Source organism: Oryx dammah, unplaced genomic scaffold (assembly GCF_014754425.2).
Source record: "Oryx dammah isolate SB20612 unplaced genomic scaffold, SCBI_Odam_1.1 HiC_scaffold_21, whole genome shotgun sequence".
NCBI lineage: Eukaryota > Metazoa > Chordata > Mammalia > Artiodactyla > Bovidae > Oryx > Oryx dammah.
In genome coordinates this window covers 61,068,482-61,088,821 of record NW_024070205.1, presented here as the reverse complement: position 1 = coordinate 61,088,821, position 20,340 = coordinate 61,068,482, and the positions used below count along the sequence as shown (strand labels likewise).

Here is a 20,340-nt window from a genome sequence, read left to right as displayed (position 1 = left end):
GGGAATGGCATGATATATTTAAAATGATGAAAGGGAAGAACCTACCACCAAGAATACTCTATCCAGAAAGACTCTCCTTCAGATTTGATGGAGAAATCAAAAGCTTTCCAGACAAATGAAAGTTAAGAGAATTCAGCACCACCAAACCAGCTCTACAGCAAATGCTAAAGGATCTTCTCTAGGCAGGAAACACAAGAGAAAGAAGAGACCTATAGAAAATAAACCCAAAACAATTAAGAAAATGGTAACAGGATTGATGTATATAGATAATTAGCTCAAATGAAAATGGATTAAATGTAATAACCAAAAGACACAGACTGGTTAGACAGATGAAAACGTACATGTATGTACTTCCACTTATCACATCACTCTGCTTGACTCCACCCCCAAATTCTGTGTAATTAATTATATTGTTAAGTTAATCACGTTCCCATTATGGCTTGCAATTGTAATTATCTTCTATTTTTTGTCTGGCTATTGATTCTAAAAACTGATAAACATGTATTACTATTTTGAAAAAAAGAAAGCAACCAAGCCTGTGGTACTTCGTTACAGTGGCAATAAGAAACTAATATGCCAACTCAGTATCTTGTCTCTCTTTAATTCTTACAGAATTCTTAGTTCACTCAGGATGCTCAGCTCAATTCTTCATTTACCAGCCTCCTTCCAAGCCAGGTGTGGCTAGGTGACTATGTTCTGGTCAATGAGATATAAGCAGAGGTTGTGCAGATTTCTGAGAAGGTTCCTTAAAAGATGATAGAGAATCAAGGTGTACACTTTTGCTCTTTCACCTTTTCTACTTTCTGCCTGGACAACATCTGTGAAGGCTGACATTCTAGCAGCCATCTTGGAAACATGAAGTACAACAGAGGCCTCCATCCCTGAAGTGCCGAACCAACACCTCCAGATTTCTCATTACACTTTTTCATAGTGGAAAAAAAAAAATGGATGTTAGAAATGGAGACTAAAATCCAGGTCTTTATTTCTGGCAAAAGGGTATGTAGCATTATTGTTAGTAACATTGATACTAATATTATTTATGTTCTCAGTAGTGTTTCTGAGACGAGAAGCTCAGGCAGAGGAATGTGTTTTATGAGAAGTGGCAGATATAGTGAATTTCATTTTAGGGAATTAGAGTAAAATGCCTGGAGCAGGAGGGTCCAATATGGTGGACAGAAAAATATTCGTGGCTTAGGAAAAATGTCTGGATTGGAGATGAGGACTGAGTCATCACAGGGATATTGTGTGAAATGTTCCAAGAAGAACCCTGAGATAAATCAACATCTGTGGTTGGAAGGAAAAGAAAAGGCTAACACACCAGAGCTTGAGCAGTAACAGAAATTGAGAGGGTGGGTGCTGCAGACACTGGAAGCAGAATGTTCTGTGATGGAAAAAATGATCAACAATCTGTCCAAGAATCATGAAATATATGGGCTTCATGTTCATACTGGCTCTACAAGAATTTTGATAGCCTGGTGAGAATCATTTCAACTGAGTTGTGAAGTCATTATGGACCCAGTGGATGGCGAGTAGGTTTAATTTTGTGCCCTCTAAAGACATGCTCAAGTCGTAGAACTCATACCTGTGAATGTGACCATGTTTGGAAACAGAGCTTTGGCCGACATAATCAAATTAATAGAAAGTCATTGGATTAACGTGGGCTCTAAATCCAACATGACTGCTGTCCTTATAGGATGAGAGAAATCTGGACACAAGGAGGATACCAAGGGATGAGAGAGGTGGAGACTGGAGTGATGTAACTGCAAGCCACAGAATGCCACCAATTAGCCACAGAATACCACAAAATTAGCCACAGAATGCCAGAGATTGTAGTGACCACTGAAAGCTGGCATAGGCAAGGAAGAAGTCTCAAAGGGAGCAGAGCCCTACTGACACCTTGATTTAGGGCCCCAGACCACAAGATAACACATTTCTGAAGTTTTAGGCATCCAATTTGTGGTATTTTGTGATGGCAGCTCTAGGAAATATATATCGAGATTAGGAGGCAGAGTGAGCCATTGGAGGTAGGACCTGTGAGGATGAAGTTGAGAAAGGCAAGGCTGATATCATAAGTGGAAGATGAAACTCAAAGACATGGTTTTCCCATGTTTGTCTTTTTTTTCCTCTCCACATGTAAGAGACCTGAGCCTATCATATACTGACAGAAGAAGCTAGGACAGGAGGAGAGAGAAAGACACAGGAAATGTCAGGCTACCGGACAGAGGACCTCAGCAAGGTAGGAGAAGGAGGTCTAGAGAGGGATTAGCCTTTTGCAGGGGCATGAACACTCTTTCTTTGTTTCCTAAGAGAAGAAGGAAAACATTGGTTCTGACATAGGAAAGGTTCTATGACAGCAAACTGAGGAATCCCATCCAAGAGCTTCAATCTGAGGTGATTTTTTGATGATGGCATTATATTCTGACCAGTATGAGGTGATAACTTATTGTTTTCATTTCCATTTCTCCAATAATTAGTAATATTGAGTATCTTTTCATGTGTTTTTTGACCATCCGTATAACTTCTTTGGAGAAATATATATTTAGGTCTGCTAAACATGGGACCTCAGAGACCAATTCATGTCTACTTAAAATGGCTGAAGAAGAAATGGCTAGCTTTAGGAGCCTGGTAGGCTGCAGTCCTTGGGGTCTCAAAGAGTCGGACACGACTGAGAGACTTCACTTTCACTATTCACTTTCATACATTGGAGAAGGAGATGGCAACCCACTCCAGTGTTCTTGCCTGGAGAATCCTAGGGACGGGGGAGCCTGGTGGGCTGCTGTCTATGGGGTCCCACAGAGTTGGACACGACTGAAGTGACTTAGCAGCAGGGAAGAGTCAGCTTTCATTTATTTTAAGATGTAATAAATACACTAGAAAGAGTATGAAGCTTTCTCTAACCATTTCCCACTGAAATATAAACTCCATGAAGACAGGGTCATTGCATCTTTTGTTATCCACTGGATCCTCAATGCTTAGAAAAGTATCAAGAGTCTATATCATAATATTCATAATGATATTCATTAATAACATTTAAGAATCTTCATTGAATGAATGAACCATTCCGGATAAAAGTGATTATCTTCTTTCTAAACAAGTTTCATTGCTTCATGGGATATATCAATTTTTATATTGATGTTTAACAGGTGCCTTATATTTTCTAATATGTTTGAGGTATTTGAGAGAGTTTTATAACAGTGTTAATCACAGTCATCAAATACATAGAATAGAATTCCAGGATGAATTGTATACTCTCAAAATTCATAAATTGAAATCCTAGCCCCCAGTACCCGAGAATATGACCTTAAATGGAAATAGAGTCATTGCAGTTGTTATTGTTAAGATGAAGGCACCAGGGTGGGCCCTAATGCCATATGATTTGTGTTCTTATAAAAAGAGGCATTTTGTACACAGGCAGCACACAAGGAGAATGCTATGTGAAGATGAAGGCAGAGATTGGGGAGATGCTTCTACGAGTCACAGAACACTAAAGATTGCCAGAAAACCACCAGAAGCTAGGAAGAAGCATGGAACAAATTCTTCCTTACAAGCCATCAGAAGGGACCAACCCCAACAACACCTTGATCTGGGACTTTCATTCTCTAGAATTGAGACAATCAATTTCTGTTGTTTAATCCATCCAGCAATACTCTTTTATGGCAGTCCTAGCAAAGCTACACAAGTAGTTTAACCAAAAAATAATTCACTACATATTGGATAATTAAATGAAAAATTCTATGAAGCTACAGGAACAGCCTTCCTCATTAAAACTGTTTAGCACATTTAGCATATTAATTACTGCTGAATTATGCATCAGTGTTTGTTGTCATTTACTTTAAAATATTAATTTACTGATTCTCAGTGTTTCTTCAACTTTCAATTCATTTCAACTCAATCTAATAAGAGATTATCAGATGCCAATTGGGTTCTTATTCCTATGGTACCTACTATAGAAATTATGCGGAGAAGGCAATGGCACCCCACTCCAGTACTCTTACCTGGAAAATCCCATGGGCGGAGGAGCCTGGAAGGCTGCAGTCCATGGGGTCTCGAAGAGTGACTTCACTTTCACTTTTTGCTTTCATGCATTGGAGAAGGAAATGGCAACCCACTCCAATGTTCTTGCCTGGAGAATCCTAGGGACGGGCGAGCCTGGTGGGCTGCCATCTGTGGGGTCGCACAGGGTCAGACATGACTAAAGCAACTTAGCAGCATAGAGATTATGAAAATAAGCAGTATGAGAACCGTACTCAACGTATCCATACTTTTCTTTGGAATCAAGGTCTGCTGCTGCTGCTGCTGCTGCTAAGTTGCTTCAGTCATGTCCAACTCTGTGCGACCCCATAGACAGCAGCCCACCAGGCTCCCCCGTCCCTGGGATTCTCTAGGCAAGAACACTGGAGTGGGTTGCCATTTCCTTCTCCAATGCATGAAAGTGAAAAGTGAAAGTGAAGTTGCTCAGTCGTGTCCGACTCTTAGTGACCCTACGGACTGCAGCCCACCAGGCTCCTCTGTCCATGGGATTTTCCAGGCAAGAGTACTGGAGTGGGGTGCCACTGCCTTCTCCAGGAATCAAGGTCTATCACCTTTAAAATAAGTTAATATTGCTGGAAAGAATGCATCAAGTGACAAATTTATAGGAAAATGATATGAAAAAAACTGAATCAAAAGAAGATGTGGGAATTGAGGAAGGTCATCAAATATGTGTAACACTTTGATGGGGGTAGATGGTGCTAGAGGTATGGAGAATGCCACACTTGATACTGTTTAAAAGGAAATGAGTAAGTTGATCAATCTAATTAGATATCAAAATAAATACTAGAGAGAACCTAAAGATAAGTGTTGATAGGTGAAGGCAATCAGAGTCCTGAAATATCCATCTTTTGACCAATTTTATTATATATATATTAAAATAGGAAAAATACTACAAAAATTCAGCTCTATAATAACCAAACTGTAGTAAACTTAAAAGATAAAACAACTCATTCAGAGACAAGGAAATGAAACACTAGAATCCCATTCCTGGGAGATAAACACTGTTAAGACTTTAATGTATATTCCTGCTGCTACTGCTGCTACTGCTAAGTCATTTCAGTCGTGTCCAACTCTGTGCAACCCCATAGACAGCAGCCCACCAGGCTCCCCCATCCCTGGGATTCTCCAGGCAAGAACACTGGCGTGGGTTACCATTTCCTTCTCCAATGCATGAAAGTGAAGAGTGAAAGTGAAGTCGCTCAGCTGTGTCCAACTCTTACGCACCCCATGGACTGCAGCCTACCAGACTCCTCCATCCATGGGATTCTCCAGGCAAGAGTACTGGAGTGGGGTGCCATTGTCTTCTCCTAGACAGACATATTCATATACATATGTATACAAATTCATGTATACATAGACACATGTATACACTCATATATTTTTCTAAAATAGACTCACATAATAAAAGCCATTAAATGTTTAACACCTTTCCACATTGTTAAATATTATATTTTATTAAATTTTAGAATACAATTGATTAACAATGATGTGTTAGTTATACCAACTAACTGGTATACTTGAAGTGATATAGTTATATACATACAAGTATTCATACTTTTTCAAATTATTTTCCCTTTTAGGTTATTGAATATTGACCTGAGTTCCCTTTGCTATTCAGTAGCTCCTGGCTGGTAAATACCATAGTGAAATGTTCTTCTATAGCATTGTAAAGTGTATGGCCACACAAGATTCCATTAGTGGATATGTAGAAGTTTTTTGCTGGTGTATTCAGGCCAGTGATTTCATTTGCTAAGTTCTAATTAAAAAACACTTACTCCTTGGAAGGAAAGTTATGACCAACCTAGATAGCATATTCAAAAGCAGAGACATTACTTTGCCAACAAAGGTCCGTCTAGTCAAGGCTATGGTGTTTCCAGTGGCCATGTATGGATGTGAGAGTTGGACTATGAAGAAACCTGAGGGCCAAAGAATTGATGCTTTTGAACTGTGGTGTTGGAGAAGACTCTTGAGAGACCCTTGGACTGCAAGGAGATCCAACCAGTCCATTCTGAAGGAGATCAGCCCTGAGATTTCTTTGGAAGGAATGATGCTAAAGCTGAAACTCCAGTACTTTGGCCACCCCATGCGAAAAGTTGACTCATTGGAAAAGTCTCTGATGCTTGGAGGGATTGGGGGCAGGAGGAGAAGGGGACAACAGAGGATGAGATGGCAGGATGGCATCACTAATTTGATGGACATGAGTCTGAGTGAACTCCGGGAGCTGGTGATGGACAGGGGGGTCTAGCATGCTGCAATTCATGGGGTCGCAGAGTCGGACACAACTGAGTGACTGAACTGAATTGAACTGACCCTTTGTTACTAAGCGAAGAGGACTTTTAAAGTAAAGCATCCATTGCAAACTAGTACGTTTAGAATGGATAAACAACCAGGTCCAATATATAGCACCAGGAACTATATTGAATATCCTGTGATAAACCATAATGGAAAAGAATATTTTAAAAGAGTGTGTATATATGTGTAAATGAGTCACTGTGCTATACAGCAGAGATTGGCACTACATTGAAATCAACTGTACTTCAATAAAAAAATTAAAAGCAGAGCATCCATTGTTAACCCAAGGATCTGGGATGTTGCTAAACCTTAAGCAGCCCTTCTGGAGTCTTTGATCACTTAGTAACTTGGCCTCTGAAGGCTTTTACTTCTTTTCATTATTTGTTTTTTTTTTTCCTTTGTATCCTCAAGGCTTCTTAGACTTTACAATTTAATGCTATGTGTCTGTGACATCAAAAGGGCATAAAAGTATGACTTAGTTTGTAATAGGGAGGCAACATCACTCATAGATGAGATCACTGCATTACCTGGAAACCCTCCCAGGCTCTGCCTTATGGGTTAGAACACAAGCTTGTTAACAGTATTCCCTTCAGTAACATTACTTTATGTGAGAGCAGTGATTTAGAATCACTGCACTGTGGTATTCAAAAATTCAAAATGAAAGAAAATATCAAGGTTAAAGTAAAGTTTTATTTTGCTATGAAAATGTTTCATAAAGCACCAGTATGAATGAATATAATTTAGCTCAAATTTGTAGAGTGTTGATAAGGTTCCTTATAATGCTTGGTTAGAAGTACCTAACCTTTAAATGCTTTTTATTGTGCCATAAGCAGTCCAGCTTCCTTTATCATAAATGTCTTATTGTAAGACTTAAGTGTTTGGAAGGTTCAAGATGAACATTTCTATTTTGCTGTTTATACATGGTTCTTTTTGACCTTGGCAAATAAGGCCAAAAAAAAAAAAAAAAAGCTTTAGCACTTTCAGTGGTTAAAGATATAAATGCTTACTGTCTATCTGACTTTACTAGTATTGTATCTGCCTTTCCTCTTTCCTTCTCTCTCTCTTTGCCTCTGCCTCTCTCTTTCTGTCTCTATCGCTCTTACACATATACACACATACACACATACACACATACACACATACACACATACACACACACACACACACATACACACACACTCCTTACATCACTCTTATCCTTGTGTTACTGTCTCAGTCTTAGTGATAGAAGCTCAGATCCTAATGGAGATGCAGAGTGCGAGAAATCAGCCACTCTTATTCAATTATAAGACTACTATAGATTTCTGAGACATTACACTTGAAAATATTCATGTTTTAAGGTTTGATGTCAGATTTAATTATTTTAGGGAGTGCCTTTTGACCATTCCCTCTGTGAAATTTTAGTATTTAAAAGCCCTGATGGTTTAGGCTAGGTTAAGAGAATTGAATTGAGGGATCCTTCTTTCTTCACTGATCAGCACAGCTCACAAAAACCTCCTTGCCATGCTTATATTATACTTCTCCCAATGACCACCATCTTGCTATTCTTGTTTCCAAAATCTTTGCAAGTTTCTGTGAACCATCTCACAAACTTCTTAAAGATTGCCACTTTCTGGTACGGTGCTCATTTAAAATGAGGATGATCTGGTTGGCTACAGTTTGGATGGTCATCATCAATCAGGATGCTATCTAGCCTGAACTTTTGAAACAATCCAAGTATGTTGTGAACAGGCTCACAAAAGGTGTTTTTCTCCTTTATGAACATATGGTATACACACATGTTAAGTGGTTTCACAATAGCTCTGCTGGTTATATCAAGATAGGTCCTTCAATTTTTCAATAATGTTTTTAATCACAAGCTTTAAAGCACAATTGTTTTTACCTTGAAATTCTTAAAAATCTGTTATGAGACAGAAATAAGAGATTAATGGAGATCTTGCCAAAAAAAAGATAAATGGCACTACCAGAATACCACAAAACTGGGGGAAAAATTAATTGAACCTATACTTTTGATAAATATTTATTTTTTGCAGAAGAAAAATGCATACTAGTTTAAGCTGTCATTATACTAACCTACATCCTATTTTTCATATTATTAGTAATACATAATGTGGTAGTTTATATTCAAAAATAAAACCAGAATGTATATACCTCATGTATTTATCCAGAAATACACCAAGGTTACTATGGTTACGAAAAATCCATTACCTTTGAATACAGAATGAAAAAGTTTGACTTAAAGTGTGTGCTATTTATTATAGCAAACATCAACAGCCTTCGGGAGGTTCTCTAACTGGATTCATTTTTCAGTGTCATAACTGACCCACCATTCTACTAGCTTATGGCCTATGCAAGGCAAAAAATTTGAACTGTATGCATTTTTAAATATATTTTGTACTAACTCAAGGTGCAGTGCTGCCTTTGACTTTTAATGCTTCATATTTAAGAGAAAGAAGAAAAGCATTCCAGCCACCTAGATGCTAAGTGGCGTCTGAATTGAAATGAATTTACTTTGACCTGTATCCACCATGGTGGCAAGATTCTTTTTTTTTTTTTTTAACACATAGCAGAAGAATGTTAGTTCTATGTGGAAACTTAAAGGGAAGCTACAAATAAATGGAGTAAGAGTGAGAAAAAAAGTTGACACCTGGAATATTTAGGAGGGGATATTAAGCCAAGTTATTGAAAAAGTTTTTTATGGTATAGAAGGCAAGGAATTGTAAATAGTGCAGATGCTTATAACCAGAAAAAATGGTATGAAATAGCTCTTAAACAAGTTTCAAAACTAATCCTCATCCCTACTAAATTTTTGCTCATCAAGACTATGAGTAATCGAATCAAAGTAAAATATAAGTCACTAATCATCATACAAAAATTATGCAGTAAGTAAGAAGTTAAACATGCAAATAAAATAATATTTTCAACTTGTAAAACTGTCAAAGACATAAGGACATAACATTCACTTCTGATGAACTTTTCTGGAAAACAACGTAAAACGCATATCAAATATTCTGAAAAAGTTTGCTCCCTTTGACTTAGCTATTTCTCTTTTAGAGATCTAGCAAACAAAGATTTATGTATGATAATATTTATCACAAAACATTTAAAACAGAGATAAATCAGGAACTTTTGAATTTTTAAGTGGCTAAATACATGAGTGTATATCCATAAAATAGAATATAGCAAAATATTTCTAGAAAAACCCTTCATGCTATGGGATGTATTCATAATAAGGGAACATGCAAGGATTCCAAATTTTACATTATAGTTCAATTTTGTTAAAAAGAATAAAGTGCTAGAAGGAATTATATCAAATATTAGAGCATCTATCTGTAAGATGGGATATCTGCATGTTTTAAATTATCTTCAGTAAACATGTGTCATTTTTATAACTAAAAACTGCTATCAATTATTTCTCTAACCTAGATGAATGCATCTTCCATTTCTCAGTCTCTCTATGAATTGACATTTCAGCACTGGAGAGATTCATTTTAGTGATCCTACAGTCTCGCTATTACTGACAGCACCAGTCCTCATGGGATAGGATAGAAGTTCCATCTGTAAACTACTTAGCATGGAAAGAACATTATGCCACAACAATCCAGACAGCAAGACAGGCCATGAGCACCAACTGCATCATAATATATTATATGATGGAACATGGCAGGATTTAAAGCATGTGTAGAAGCTAAAGCGAGACCCAATGACAAGAGCAGTATCCTCCATCAGCTTGTTCCAGTGCTGTGCTTAGTCACTCAGTTATGTCCAACTCTTTGTGACCCCATAGACTGCAGCCCACCAGGCTCCTCTGTCCATGGGGATTCTCCAGGCAAGAGTACTGGAGTGGGTTGCCATGCCCTCCTTCAGAGGATCTTCCCAACCCAGGGATCGAACCCAGGTCTCCCACATTGTAGACTGATTCTTTACCAACTGAGCCATCAGGGAAGTCGTAGCTTGATACTGGCTCAGTTCAAACAGCCAGATTCCCTCCCCGTTCTGTCTTTTCTGTGATTTTGAGTGGGCAGGTGGACTTTGGAAAATAACAAAAATTTAGTGTATACTGCAAATATAAAATCTTCGAGTTGAAAGAGATCTAAAGGGCCATTATATTCATCTTGCACGCAAGTTGTAGAATCTCAAGAAAAGTGAGCACTCAGCCTTTGCTAATAGAGAAAACACTCACTTCAGGATGTTGTTATGAACTTAAAATTATGTTTTCCAAGATTTGCATATTAAAACGTTAACCCTCAATGTGACTATATTTGGAGGCAGGGCTTTTGAAGAATTGATGAAGGTTAAATGGGGTTATAATGATAGGTCCCTAATTCAATGATTCTGATGCTCCTACAGCAAAAGGAAGATGCAGCAGGGGTGCACACAGAAGACCACGTGAAGCACAGGGAGAAGTTGGCTGTCTGCAAGTTAAGGAGACAGGCCCCAAGAGAAACCGAACCTGCCAATACCTTAATCTTGAACCTCTAGCCTCCAAAACGGTGAGAAATAAATTTCTGTTGTTTAAGCCTTCCAGTCTATAGTATTTGATTATGGAAGCCTTAGAAGATCAACACAGGTGCTCAGGGTTTTTAAACCAGCTGCCAGCTCCCTTTCTGAGTTGTGATAAATAATAAAATGTATCCAATAAGTAGAATGTATAGAAGTGAGAAAAATGGACTTTGACTCCAGATAAACTCAGATTTGAATCAGTTCTTCCAGTTGCTGACTAGGATTTCTTGACATCTCTGGGCCTCAGTTATAACACTTGAATCATCATGTACAACTTTAACCTATTATATCCTTTTGATTTAATGCCTCTCCTTAGTGATTAACATTGCATTCCCACTGTGCTTCTGACATTTGGAGATAAAAGCAACAAGTAATATAGGTGTTTGTAAGACGCCTGGAGGAATTAGGAAAAAAATGCTGAGTCTTATCAGATAAAAGCCTTCATCAAAAAAAATCTACAAACAATAAATGCTAAATAGGGTGTGGAGAAAAGGAAACCCTCCTACATTATTGGTAAGAATGCAAATTGGTGCAGTCACTAAGGAGAGCAATATGCTCTTGCTGCTGCTAAGTCACTTCAGTCGTGTCCGACTCTGTGTGACCCCATATACGGCAGCCCACCAGACTCCCCCATCCCTGGGATTCTCCTGGCAAGAATGCTGGAGTGGGTTGCCATTTCCTTCTCCAATGCATGAAAGTGAAAAGTGAAAGTGAAGTTGCTCAGTCTTGTCCGACTCTTCGCAACCCCATGGACTGCAGCCCACCAGGCTCCTCCATCCATGGGATTTTCCAGGCAAGAGTACTGGAGTGGGGAGCCAATGCCTTCTCCGAGGAGAGCAATATAGAAGTTCCTTAAAAAACTAAGTATAGAACTACCAAATGACCCAGAAATTCCACTCCTGGCATATACCTGGAGAAAATCATAACTCAAAAAAGATACAAGCACCTCAATGTTCATCGCAGCACTATTTACAATATCCCAAACATGGAAGCAACCTAAATGTCTGTCGACAGAGGAATGGATAAAGAAGATGTGGTACATATATCACTCAGCCATAAAGGAATGAAACTGTGCCATTTACAGACACAAGGATGAACCTAGAGACTCACAGAGAGTGAAGTAAGTCAGAAAGAGAAAAACAAATATTGCATATTAATGCATATATATGAAATCAAGAAAAATGGTACAGATGAAACTATTTGCAAAGCAGAAATAAACACACAGACAGAAATAACAAATTATGGACACCAGGAGGTGGAAGGTGGGGCAGTGGGATGAATTCAGAGATTGGAACTGATATATACACAATATTGAAACTTTGTATAAGATAGATGTTGAGGCCTGATAGAGGCCATGACTAAAATAGGCTGGAGCAAGCATCCTGGAAACAGCTGGGACACTGCTCAGGTGGGATCAAAATTAATTACTCCAGACGGGAGGACTCAGCCTGTCAGCATGCTCCCTGTAGCCTGGTCTGTGCCAAACGGGACGAGGATAGATATCTCCTAAGAAAGCCCCCGTGCGTGAAAATCTAGCCAATTAGTAGATGCAAAGAAACCCTTGTAACCAATCCAACCTTGCCAATTCCCTGTCTTTGTCCTAAACCTATAAATACTACTGTAATACAGGGCTCGGGGCTCTGGCTCTATTCCACTGTGTTGGATGTAACCAGGGCCCTGGCTCGAGCTAGCAATAAATTCCCTTTTGTGTTTGCATTGCCATGGATGGCTTGTTTTCTCAGTTCTGGGGATCGGGACCTTGGGCATAACACAGAGAACTAACGAGAACCCACTGTATAACACAGAGAACTCTACTCAGTGCTCTGTGGTAACCTAAATGGGAAGGGAATCCAAAATACAGGGGATATATGTATACATATAACTGAATCATTTCACTGTACAACACTATAAAGCATCTATACTCCAATAAAAATTAAAAAAGAATTCTACTTAAAGGATGAAAACCATTGAAGAAGCCATTATCATTGTAACTAGAAAAGATGGTTATGAACTCTGTAAAAATACCCCACTTTCTTATAGTTGAGGCATCTATTACACCATGCTAACATTTGCCACGAGCTTTCAATGCAGGTATATAGTTACGTGGGTCTGTTAAGGATTCAAGACAACATAATTTAGTATCATTTTTTAGGTGGTATGAGAAAGCAGTTTGAATGGCTCAGAGGTTAAAGCATCTGCGTGCAATGCGGGAGACCTGGGTTCTATACGTGGGTCGGGAAGATTCCCTGGAGAAGGAAACGGCAACCCACTCCAGTATTCTTGCCTGGAGAATCCCATGGATGGTGGGCTACAGTCCACGGGGTTGCAAAGAGCTGGACGTGACTGAGCAACTTCACTTCACTCTCTTCCCCATTCTGTTCATTCTCTGGCTTTGTAGTGCCACCTTACATGGTGTTTTGTACATTTTGGAAATCTTCAAGGTCCACACTCTGAGACCCACCATCAGCCACACCACTTCCCTATAGACGAGGTCAGCACTCACTTTGCACAGGGAAGGGGTCTTGGTTTCTTTTTCTTGGGTTTCTACATTTCCACCCATCTTTTCCCCATTGTTTTTTCTTTCCCACCCTATTCCTGCTCTTCACCCCTTTGTGATCATCTTTCTTTGTTCCCAGGCATCATTTGACTTCATTCATTCCCTTATTCTCTACCGTCTCTGCGATCAGTGGGGAAATGCCGTCATGAATAAGACAGACACAGCCCTGTCCTTATGATGCTCATGGTTTCATGGGGGCAAAACGATAAGTAAACAGGCAGCCTGGTGCAAACCAAAAAGTGAGGTGGGCATAAAGGTAGTGAGCACACAGGGTTACACCTGACTTATACATGGTGTTCCCCGAAGACTTCTTATAGGAAGTGTCTACAGTGTGCCTGAAAACTGTGCTGTCCCCGTTCCACATGATGATACAGCTGGTCCTAATAAGTGCTTTGCATAATATTTATTAAGACATGGGTAAGGTTCATTCCAAGATATGTTTTCATTTCTACTGAAATAAATTCTGTGGCCAATAACTTTTAGTTAAAATAATGCCTTCAGATATTCCGAGGGCAAGGGTAATCTATTTTTAGTTTACTTTTAGTATTTATTTTTTAGTTTTCTTGACTAAGTGTACTTTACTCAGAACATGCTAAGTATTTTATCTATAGTTTTATTTCTCTTCAAAATCCTGAAAGTTTCAGTTATCTCCATTTAATAGTTTCAGAAACCAAGCTTTAATATTTACATAACTTGTTTTAAGATCATATTCTCTTCATCATAACTAGGATGCCTGAGACGGTGTCAAAGTCTAACTCTCACAGGCTGTGTGGTCTTGAGCAAGTTGCTTAACCTTTCTGAGCCTCAATTTTCTCATTTGTAAAATAGGAGTATTGATAATACCTACCTTACAGAATAAGTATTACAGAATTCTATCCAAGTATGATGAATAAAATATAAAAGCAATAGTTCTGGTGCTTTGAGGCCTCTCAGGCTAGAGGACACAAAGGTGTGAGCTCTGAAAACGCAACTGGGTGGATGAAAGACCCAGCCCTGTGCCAATACTCCTCTTTCCTCTATCTGTACGTGCTGCCATAAAGTCATGAGCACCAAGGTGGGGAACGGAGTACCATGTCTGGCTGATTCTCTGTTACAGCCTTAGTGTGTGCACGCTCAGTCACTTCAGTCATGTTTGACTCTTTGCGACCCTGTGGACTATAGCCCACCAAGCTCGTCTGTCCACGGGATTCTTCAGGCAAGAATACTGGAGTGAGTTGCCATGCCCTTCTCCATACAACCTGAGTACCTGGCACTAATGTGAAGGAGTGAATTCATTAAAAATTAATCCTGTTTCTGACTCTAACTTGTTGTAACCTTTCATGAAGACTTTTAATATCTCTAACACCTCAGTTTTCCATCAACCCATATTTGATTAATGATGTCTCACCTAGTAGTCACATACAGTATCTAAAATATCATAATATATAAGGCTATAATCACCATACAAGTATAAACAACATGATTCAGACTCCAGACAATATACATAATACAGACCTCTTGTGTTTCACAAGGTTTTGAGCAATTTCCTTTTCTCAAGTGTCCTGACACTTTTTAATATAACATGGGTAGATATACTATGTTTCTTTCCAAATGGTCTAAAATTCAGGCCACACTGAGTCACACTTCTGAGTCTTAAGATTATTCCACATTCATGAGGGTTTTAAAGGGGTTAATATGTGTCAGTTGCATTTGTTTGAAATGATGTCACTGCCTCAATTGAACTGACATGACATCATCATTGCACTGTGAGTGTGGCTGGGGACCACACTGGGTCCCAGCTTCAACCCTGTGATCAATAGGAGGCAGAGGAATCATATGCTGGGCTCTTTGTGTTGATACATTTCCAAAGCCCCCTCTGCACCCCTCTGAGTAAAGATATGTTAGTAGAAGGATTCAGGTAAGAAACAGGGTCAAAAGTAGAGAAGACACAGTAAGACAGCCTTGGGGGAAGGAAGTCAACACAAGCCCTTTTCTATTTTTCAAGCTTTGGCTTCACTGTCAGTGCAACGTAACCACAAAGATCATGGAAGCTGAAAGATTTAACAGGAGACAAACCTAAGTAACCCAACTTTTAAATCTGCATTCTCAGATAGCTATAAATTATAGTTTATAGTTATCTTACATTTATTAGTTTGGAAGTACATATACTTTAATAGAGACTACAACTACTTACTAATACCTACAGAAGTCTTACCTGTGACTGTGTAGTTCTCTCCATTGCCTGAGTAGATTAGCATCCCATCCATATATAAAGAGTACTGAGTGATAATACCATTTGCTTTTTGGGGTGGATTCCAGGAGAGTAGCAAAGAATGGGGAAGGGATTTGGCTACTGGTGGCTGAACCTGTTGTGGGGCTATGGGAAAAATAAAAAGACTTATTGACTATAATTTTAGTTTACATTTCTAATTTAAACTTTTCAGACCCAAATCAATAAATCATGGAATAAACTTGACATCCCGTGCATGGAAATGGCCCTGATTCGTGAGCATCTTATCAGTAATTGCTTTAGTACTAAATATTTGTCTTGAATTTATGAAAATTTGCATCAACCATAAATGGTGAGTATATTTTATATTAGTTCACTTGACTGATGCTTGTGTTACTTCATCAATAGTATTACTAACCCATAATCTTTACTTCGGGCTATGCCTTTCAAAGCAAACTAAGCAGAATCCCTACCCTTGAGGAGCTTTTGATTTAATGTGAACAATGCTAGGTGGCCCATAATTGATATAAAAAAAACCTATAAGCAGCCATAAAAATAAAACACAGCATAAATTAAATTTATTATACATGAAAACTATATTGTGAGTTTTTTTTAATAAAGAATGTCTGTCCATTTCCAATAAATTGGAATCTCAGAAACTAAAAAAAAAAAAACCAAACTTTTAGAAAATGATCCTAATCATACCTATAGCTTGGTAAGTTGGTAATAAATTTAAGAAAAATCTAGAAATTGGGAAATAACAAGAAGGAAATGGTGAACTGAAGGAGTAGGAATCCCTCTGGGATCAAGTTGTGAAGTAGATTTGGAGGGTACCAGGAGAAGGAAACGGCAACCCACTCTAGTACTCTTGCCTAGAAATTCCCATGGACAGAGGAGCCTGGTGCAGGCTACCGTCCATGGGGTCGCAGAGAGTCGGACACGACTGAGTGACTTCGCTTTCTTTCTTTCTTTCTTTCTTTCAGGTAAAACCTGGTCATAGAGTGCAGCAGATGAAGAGAAAACAGTGAGATATAGGATGATCTGTGCCATATTGGAGTTGGTAGAAGTAATTAGAAAAGGGGATGATTATACCTGCCCCAGCAGAAACAAAGACACATTAAGAAAAAGTGCTAGCATTGGTAGACCAGATGGAGTGAATGTTGAGAAAACACAGAACATGGGTCACCACTGCTATAGTCCAGGTGAGAGGGTTCTGGTAAGGTCAGGTGCAAGGCATGAAGAACAAAGGGTCACAAGAAGGGTTTTACAGACTTCTGTCTTCTGTCCTGGTTATATCAGATGGACCATTGTCTTTCTTTACACATCTTCTCTGTGAGTGGTTCTTAACTTTAAGGATTTAAAAGAGGTGGGATGGGGTAGGGGGATGAGAAGTGGGAAAAGGGAATGGATGGATACTGAAATAGAGAGAGACTGGGGACTCTTCTCCCCTAAAGGACTCTTAAATCTCCTGAATAACTTTACAGCTAGACAGAGAAATGTGTAACCCGTCTTATCTCGGAGAGAGAAATACGAAGTAACAATGCTTTAAATGTTTTGAGAGCTGTTATTTCTGGAAGAGATGTGTTCTGATGCTCGAGCAAAGCTTTCACTTTGGAGTGCTAAAATATTTTCTCTTTCCCACTGCCTTCCTAATGTAAGCTTTCTGAAACATTAATTTATGCCAACAGTTTGCAAGCTCCGCATACAACAAAAGTGAGACTTGAATCAGAAGGAGCCAGGCCATGATTAATAATGCCTCGATTGGCGTTTGGAGGTTCCATCACACTGAAATAATTGTTACCCGTGCTGGTGTTTAGCAGTTAAAAGAGACCATGGAAATCAACCGTTTGATTCTCAATTTCATACTGTGCCATACAATCAATTCTTTTTAGTCAGACTGTCTCTAGATTTACTTCTGAGCCATAGTAAAATGAGGAAGCTTTCATTAATCTTTCAGATGCTTCATATTAATGACAAGGCTCTTGCATGAACAATGTAACAGCAATTAAAAAGCCCATTAATCTGCATTACCGCTATTAAAGATGCATGTCATTAAAGGGTATGGAGTTTGATTCATTTTCGCACCCCCCCAAAAAATGGAGCAATTATGGCCTGGCAATGCACTTTGTCATCAAATTAGGTTGGGGTTTTCTAGCAAATGGCCTTGCAGTATTTAGCTCTTCTCCTATTTTATTATTCATGACTGAAATGTGGAAGTCAAGACCTTTGAAATTACTTTACCTTCTTGTGGAGTAGAGATGTTCAATGCATGCAAGCTCTCGGTACAGCCAGCCAAAGTGCAAGCAGCTAGGGTTACTGCATAGTTTGTAAAGGGTAGCAAGCCTGTCAATATGCCTGTAATAAAAGGGGACAAAGAGAGGTTTGCATATTTACCATAAGCCATGAAGAGTATTGTGTGTGTATATATGTGTGAGATAAAAAGGTAGAGACACAGAGGATAAAAAACAAAAACATATGCTTCTTAAATCCATTTCCCTGCCCATGTGTTGATTTTAGAATACAGCGACTAGTGAGAAAAAACTGTGAGACTGACTTCTTGTTAAGACAGTTTTAAATAGCAATTTCCCCATCGTGCCTCTCAGGACGCTAATGCCCTGAGATGTTTCTCCTGAAAAACTGGGGAGTTCCACATATAGTTCATAGAGCAGAACTCAGTGTATCTGATAGTAAAGACAGCCACCATCCCATTCTGGATCCTAGTTTTCCTAGAGAAACAAAACCACTTCATTTTCTTTTACCTCGCATTTTTCAACCGTGTTTAGCTAGAGATTCCATCTTAAGTGACATCTATTAACACATGTTAGGATATGCTACTCCCAAGAGTGATTTCATTATTTTAACAGTAGGATACATGTATACAAACTATTTATTCATGTTGCAGCTAAAACGAATATGCAAATCAACACAGTTGAACAATTAGCCAATTAGATAATTATGCTTTTGTACTTCTCCTTGCAAAATTATTAGTTTATTTAATTAAGACACCTGCCTTAAACAGAAGCATTGCCCACAGAAGTGTTGAATTAACCTGATTTGGTGGTGGATATGTAAGATTTGTTTGGCAATTAAAGGTGCCTGCAGAAATGAAAGCACATTTTGTTTACTGGTGTTTGTAACTAAGACAGAAGCTCTTTATTTAGTTAATCCCCTGAATTAAAGAAGTATCAAAACTATCATTTGTGTATTTGCTCACCCATGTTTTTGTTGCGGCTTTTAGAGCTGTTTTTATCCCCAATCACATGGATTGTCATCATTCTTACAAAAAGATGGTTCTACTCATGGTATCCTTTCATTGAGTAAACTTTGATTCTTTTAATGTGACAGACAGCTTTCATCATTCAACAACAAATTTTAAAATGCATGTTTGCCTATTCCCTTTCCCTGATAGAAATGATTAAGAAATTAAAAGAGCAAAGACAAGGATGAAGTAAAGACCACAGTCACTGTTTGCTCTGGCCCTTCACACTGGCCCGGGGTCCCCAGTGTTGCCTGTAAGTCTTGAATCTAGCAGCTCCCCAAGCATCCCCCTGGGCCATGCAACCCTCTCGGCTGTACCTGGCACCACCATGCTCACCCAGGGCCAAATAAGTCAGCAAGCCAACGAAGTGACACACAACGCGTGTGACCATCTCATGCCAAAGGCAGCTCTGATTTCAAAACACCGTCACATTGTCTCTGCTTTCCCTCACTCCTGCCACTGTGGCTGTCATTTCTTCTTGAATCTCCCACAGCATGACCCACATTCTAAACTCACTTTTTAAACAGGGATTATTTCTCTTCCTCCAAAAATCTTAAAGGAAGGCTTCCAGCATACATCTGCATTTTCAACATGTAGGGATTTGGGGATTAACAGCAATGATGCTCAGGAAAGACTGCTTGGGTCCAGATGCCAATTCTACTACTGGTTTATGGTATGGGTTTGGGCAGGTTGATCAGATTTCTGTGCCTTAGTCTTCTAAGGCACTGCAGATAGTTAATAACAGCACCTGTCTTGGAGGAGAGGTCTTACAGGAATAATACAGTATCGTGGGGCTGTGAGATGGGGATATTACAATATTAATCTCAAAGTGTTACTATCAGGATTAAATAAGCTTAGGAATATAATGTTCTCAATACAGAGACATTGGAGGACAGAACTCTAGCACAGTGCCATGGCAGCCAAACTATGTTGTCACTGCAATCCAGTTTCTGCCTGCACGCTGCTAAAAAAAACCACCGATTTTTATCTTTTAAAGATCACTCAGTTCAGTTCTCCTTCCCTGGTGGCTCACAGGTGCCTGGAATGTGGGAGACCCAGGTTCGATCCCTGGGTCAGGAAGATTCCCTGGAGAAGGAAATGGCACCCCACTCCAGTATTCTTGCCTGGAGAATCCCATGGAGGGAGGAGCCTGGTAGGCTACAGTCCATGGGGTCACAAAGAGTCAGACACGACTGAGCGACTTCAATTCACTTTCAGTTCAGTTCAGTTCATTTTAGTCCTCAGTTGTGTCCAACTCTCTGTAACCCAATGGATTACAGCACACCAGGCTTCCTTGTCCATCACCAACTCCCAGAGATTATTCAAACTCAACATCATTGAGTCAGTGATGTCATCCAACCATCTCATCCTCTATCATCCCCTTTTCCTCCCACCTTCAATCTTTCCCAGCATTGGGGTCTTTTCAAATTAATCAGTTCTATGCATCAGGAGGACAAAGTATTAGAGTTTCAGTATCAGCATGAGTCC

General features: G+C 39.1%; 1 protein-coding gene across 1 annotated transcript in view; it reads right to left on the bottom strand.

The window, feature by feature from the left end:
* USH2A (usherin) overlaps positions 1-20,340 on the bottom strand; it is a 922,740-nt gene that overhangs the window by 468,959 nt on the left and 433,441 nt on the right. Inside the window, exons 30-31 of the mRNA XM_040262869.1 lie at positions 17,835-17,948; positions 15,579-15,740 (exon numbers count right to left, since the gene is read on the bottom strand). Of these exons, the coding sequence (XP_040118803.1) occupies positions 15,579-15,740; positions 17,835-17,948 (276 nt within the window). The remainder of the gene's footprint in view (positions 1-15,578; positions 15,741-17,834; positions 17,949-20,340) is intronic.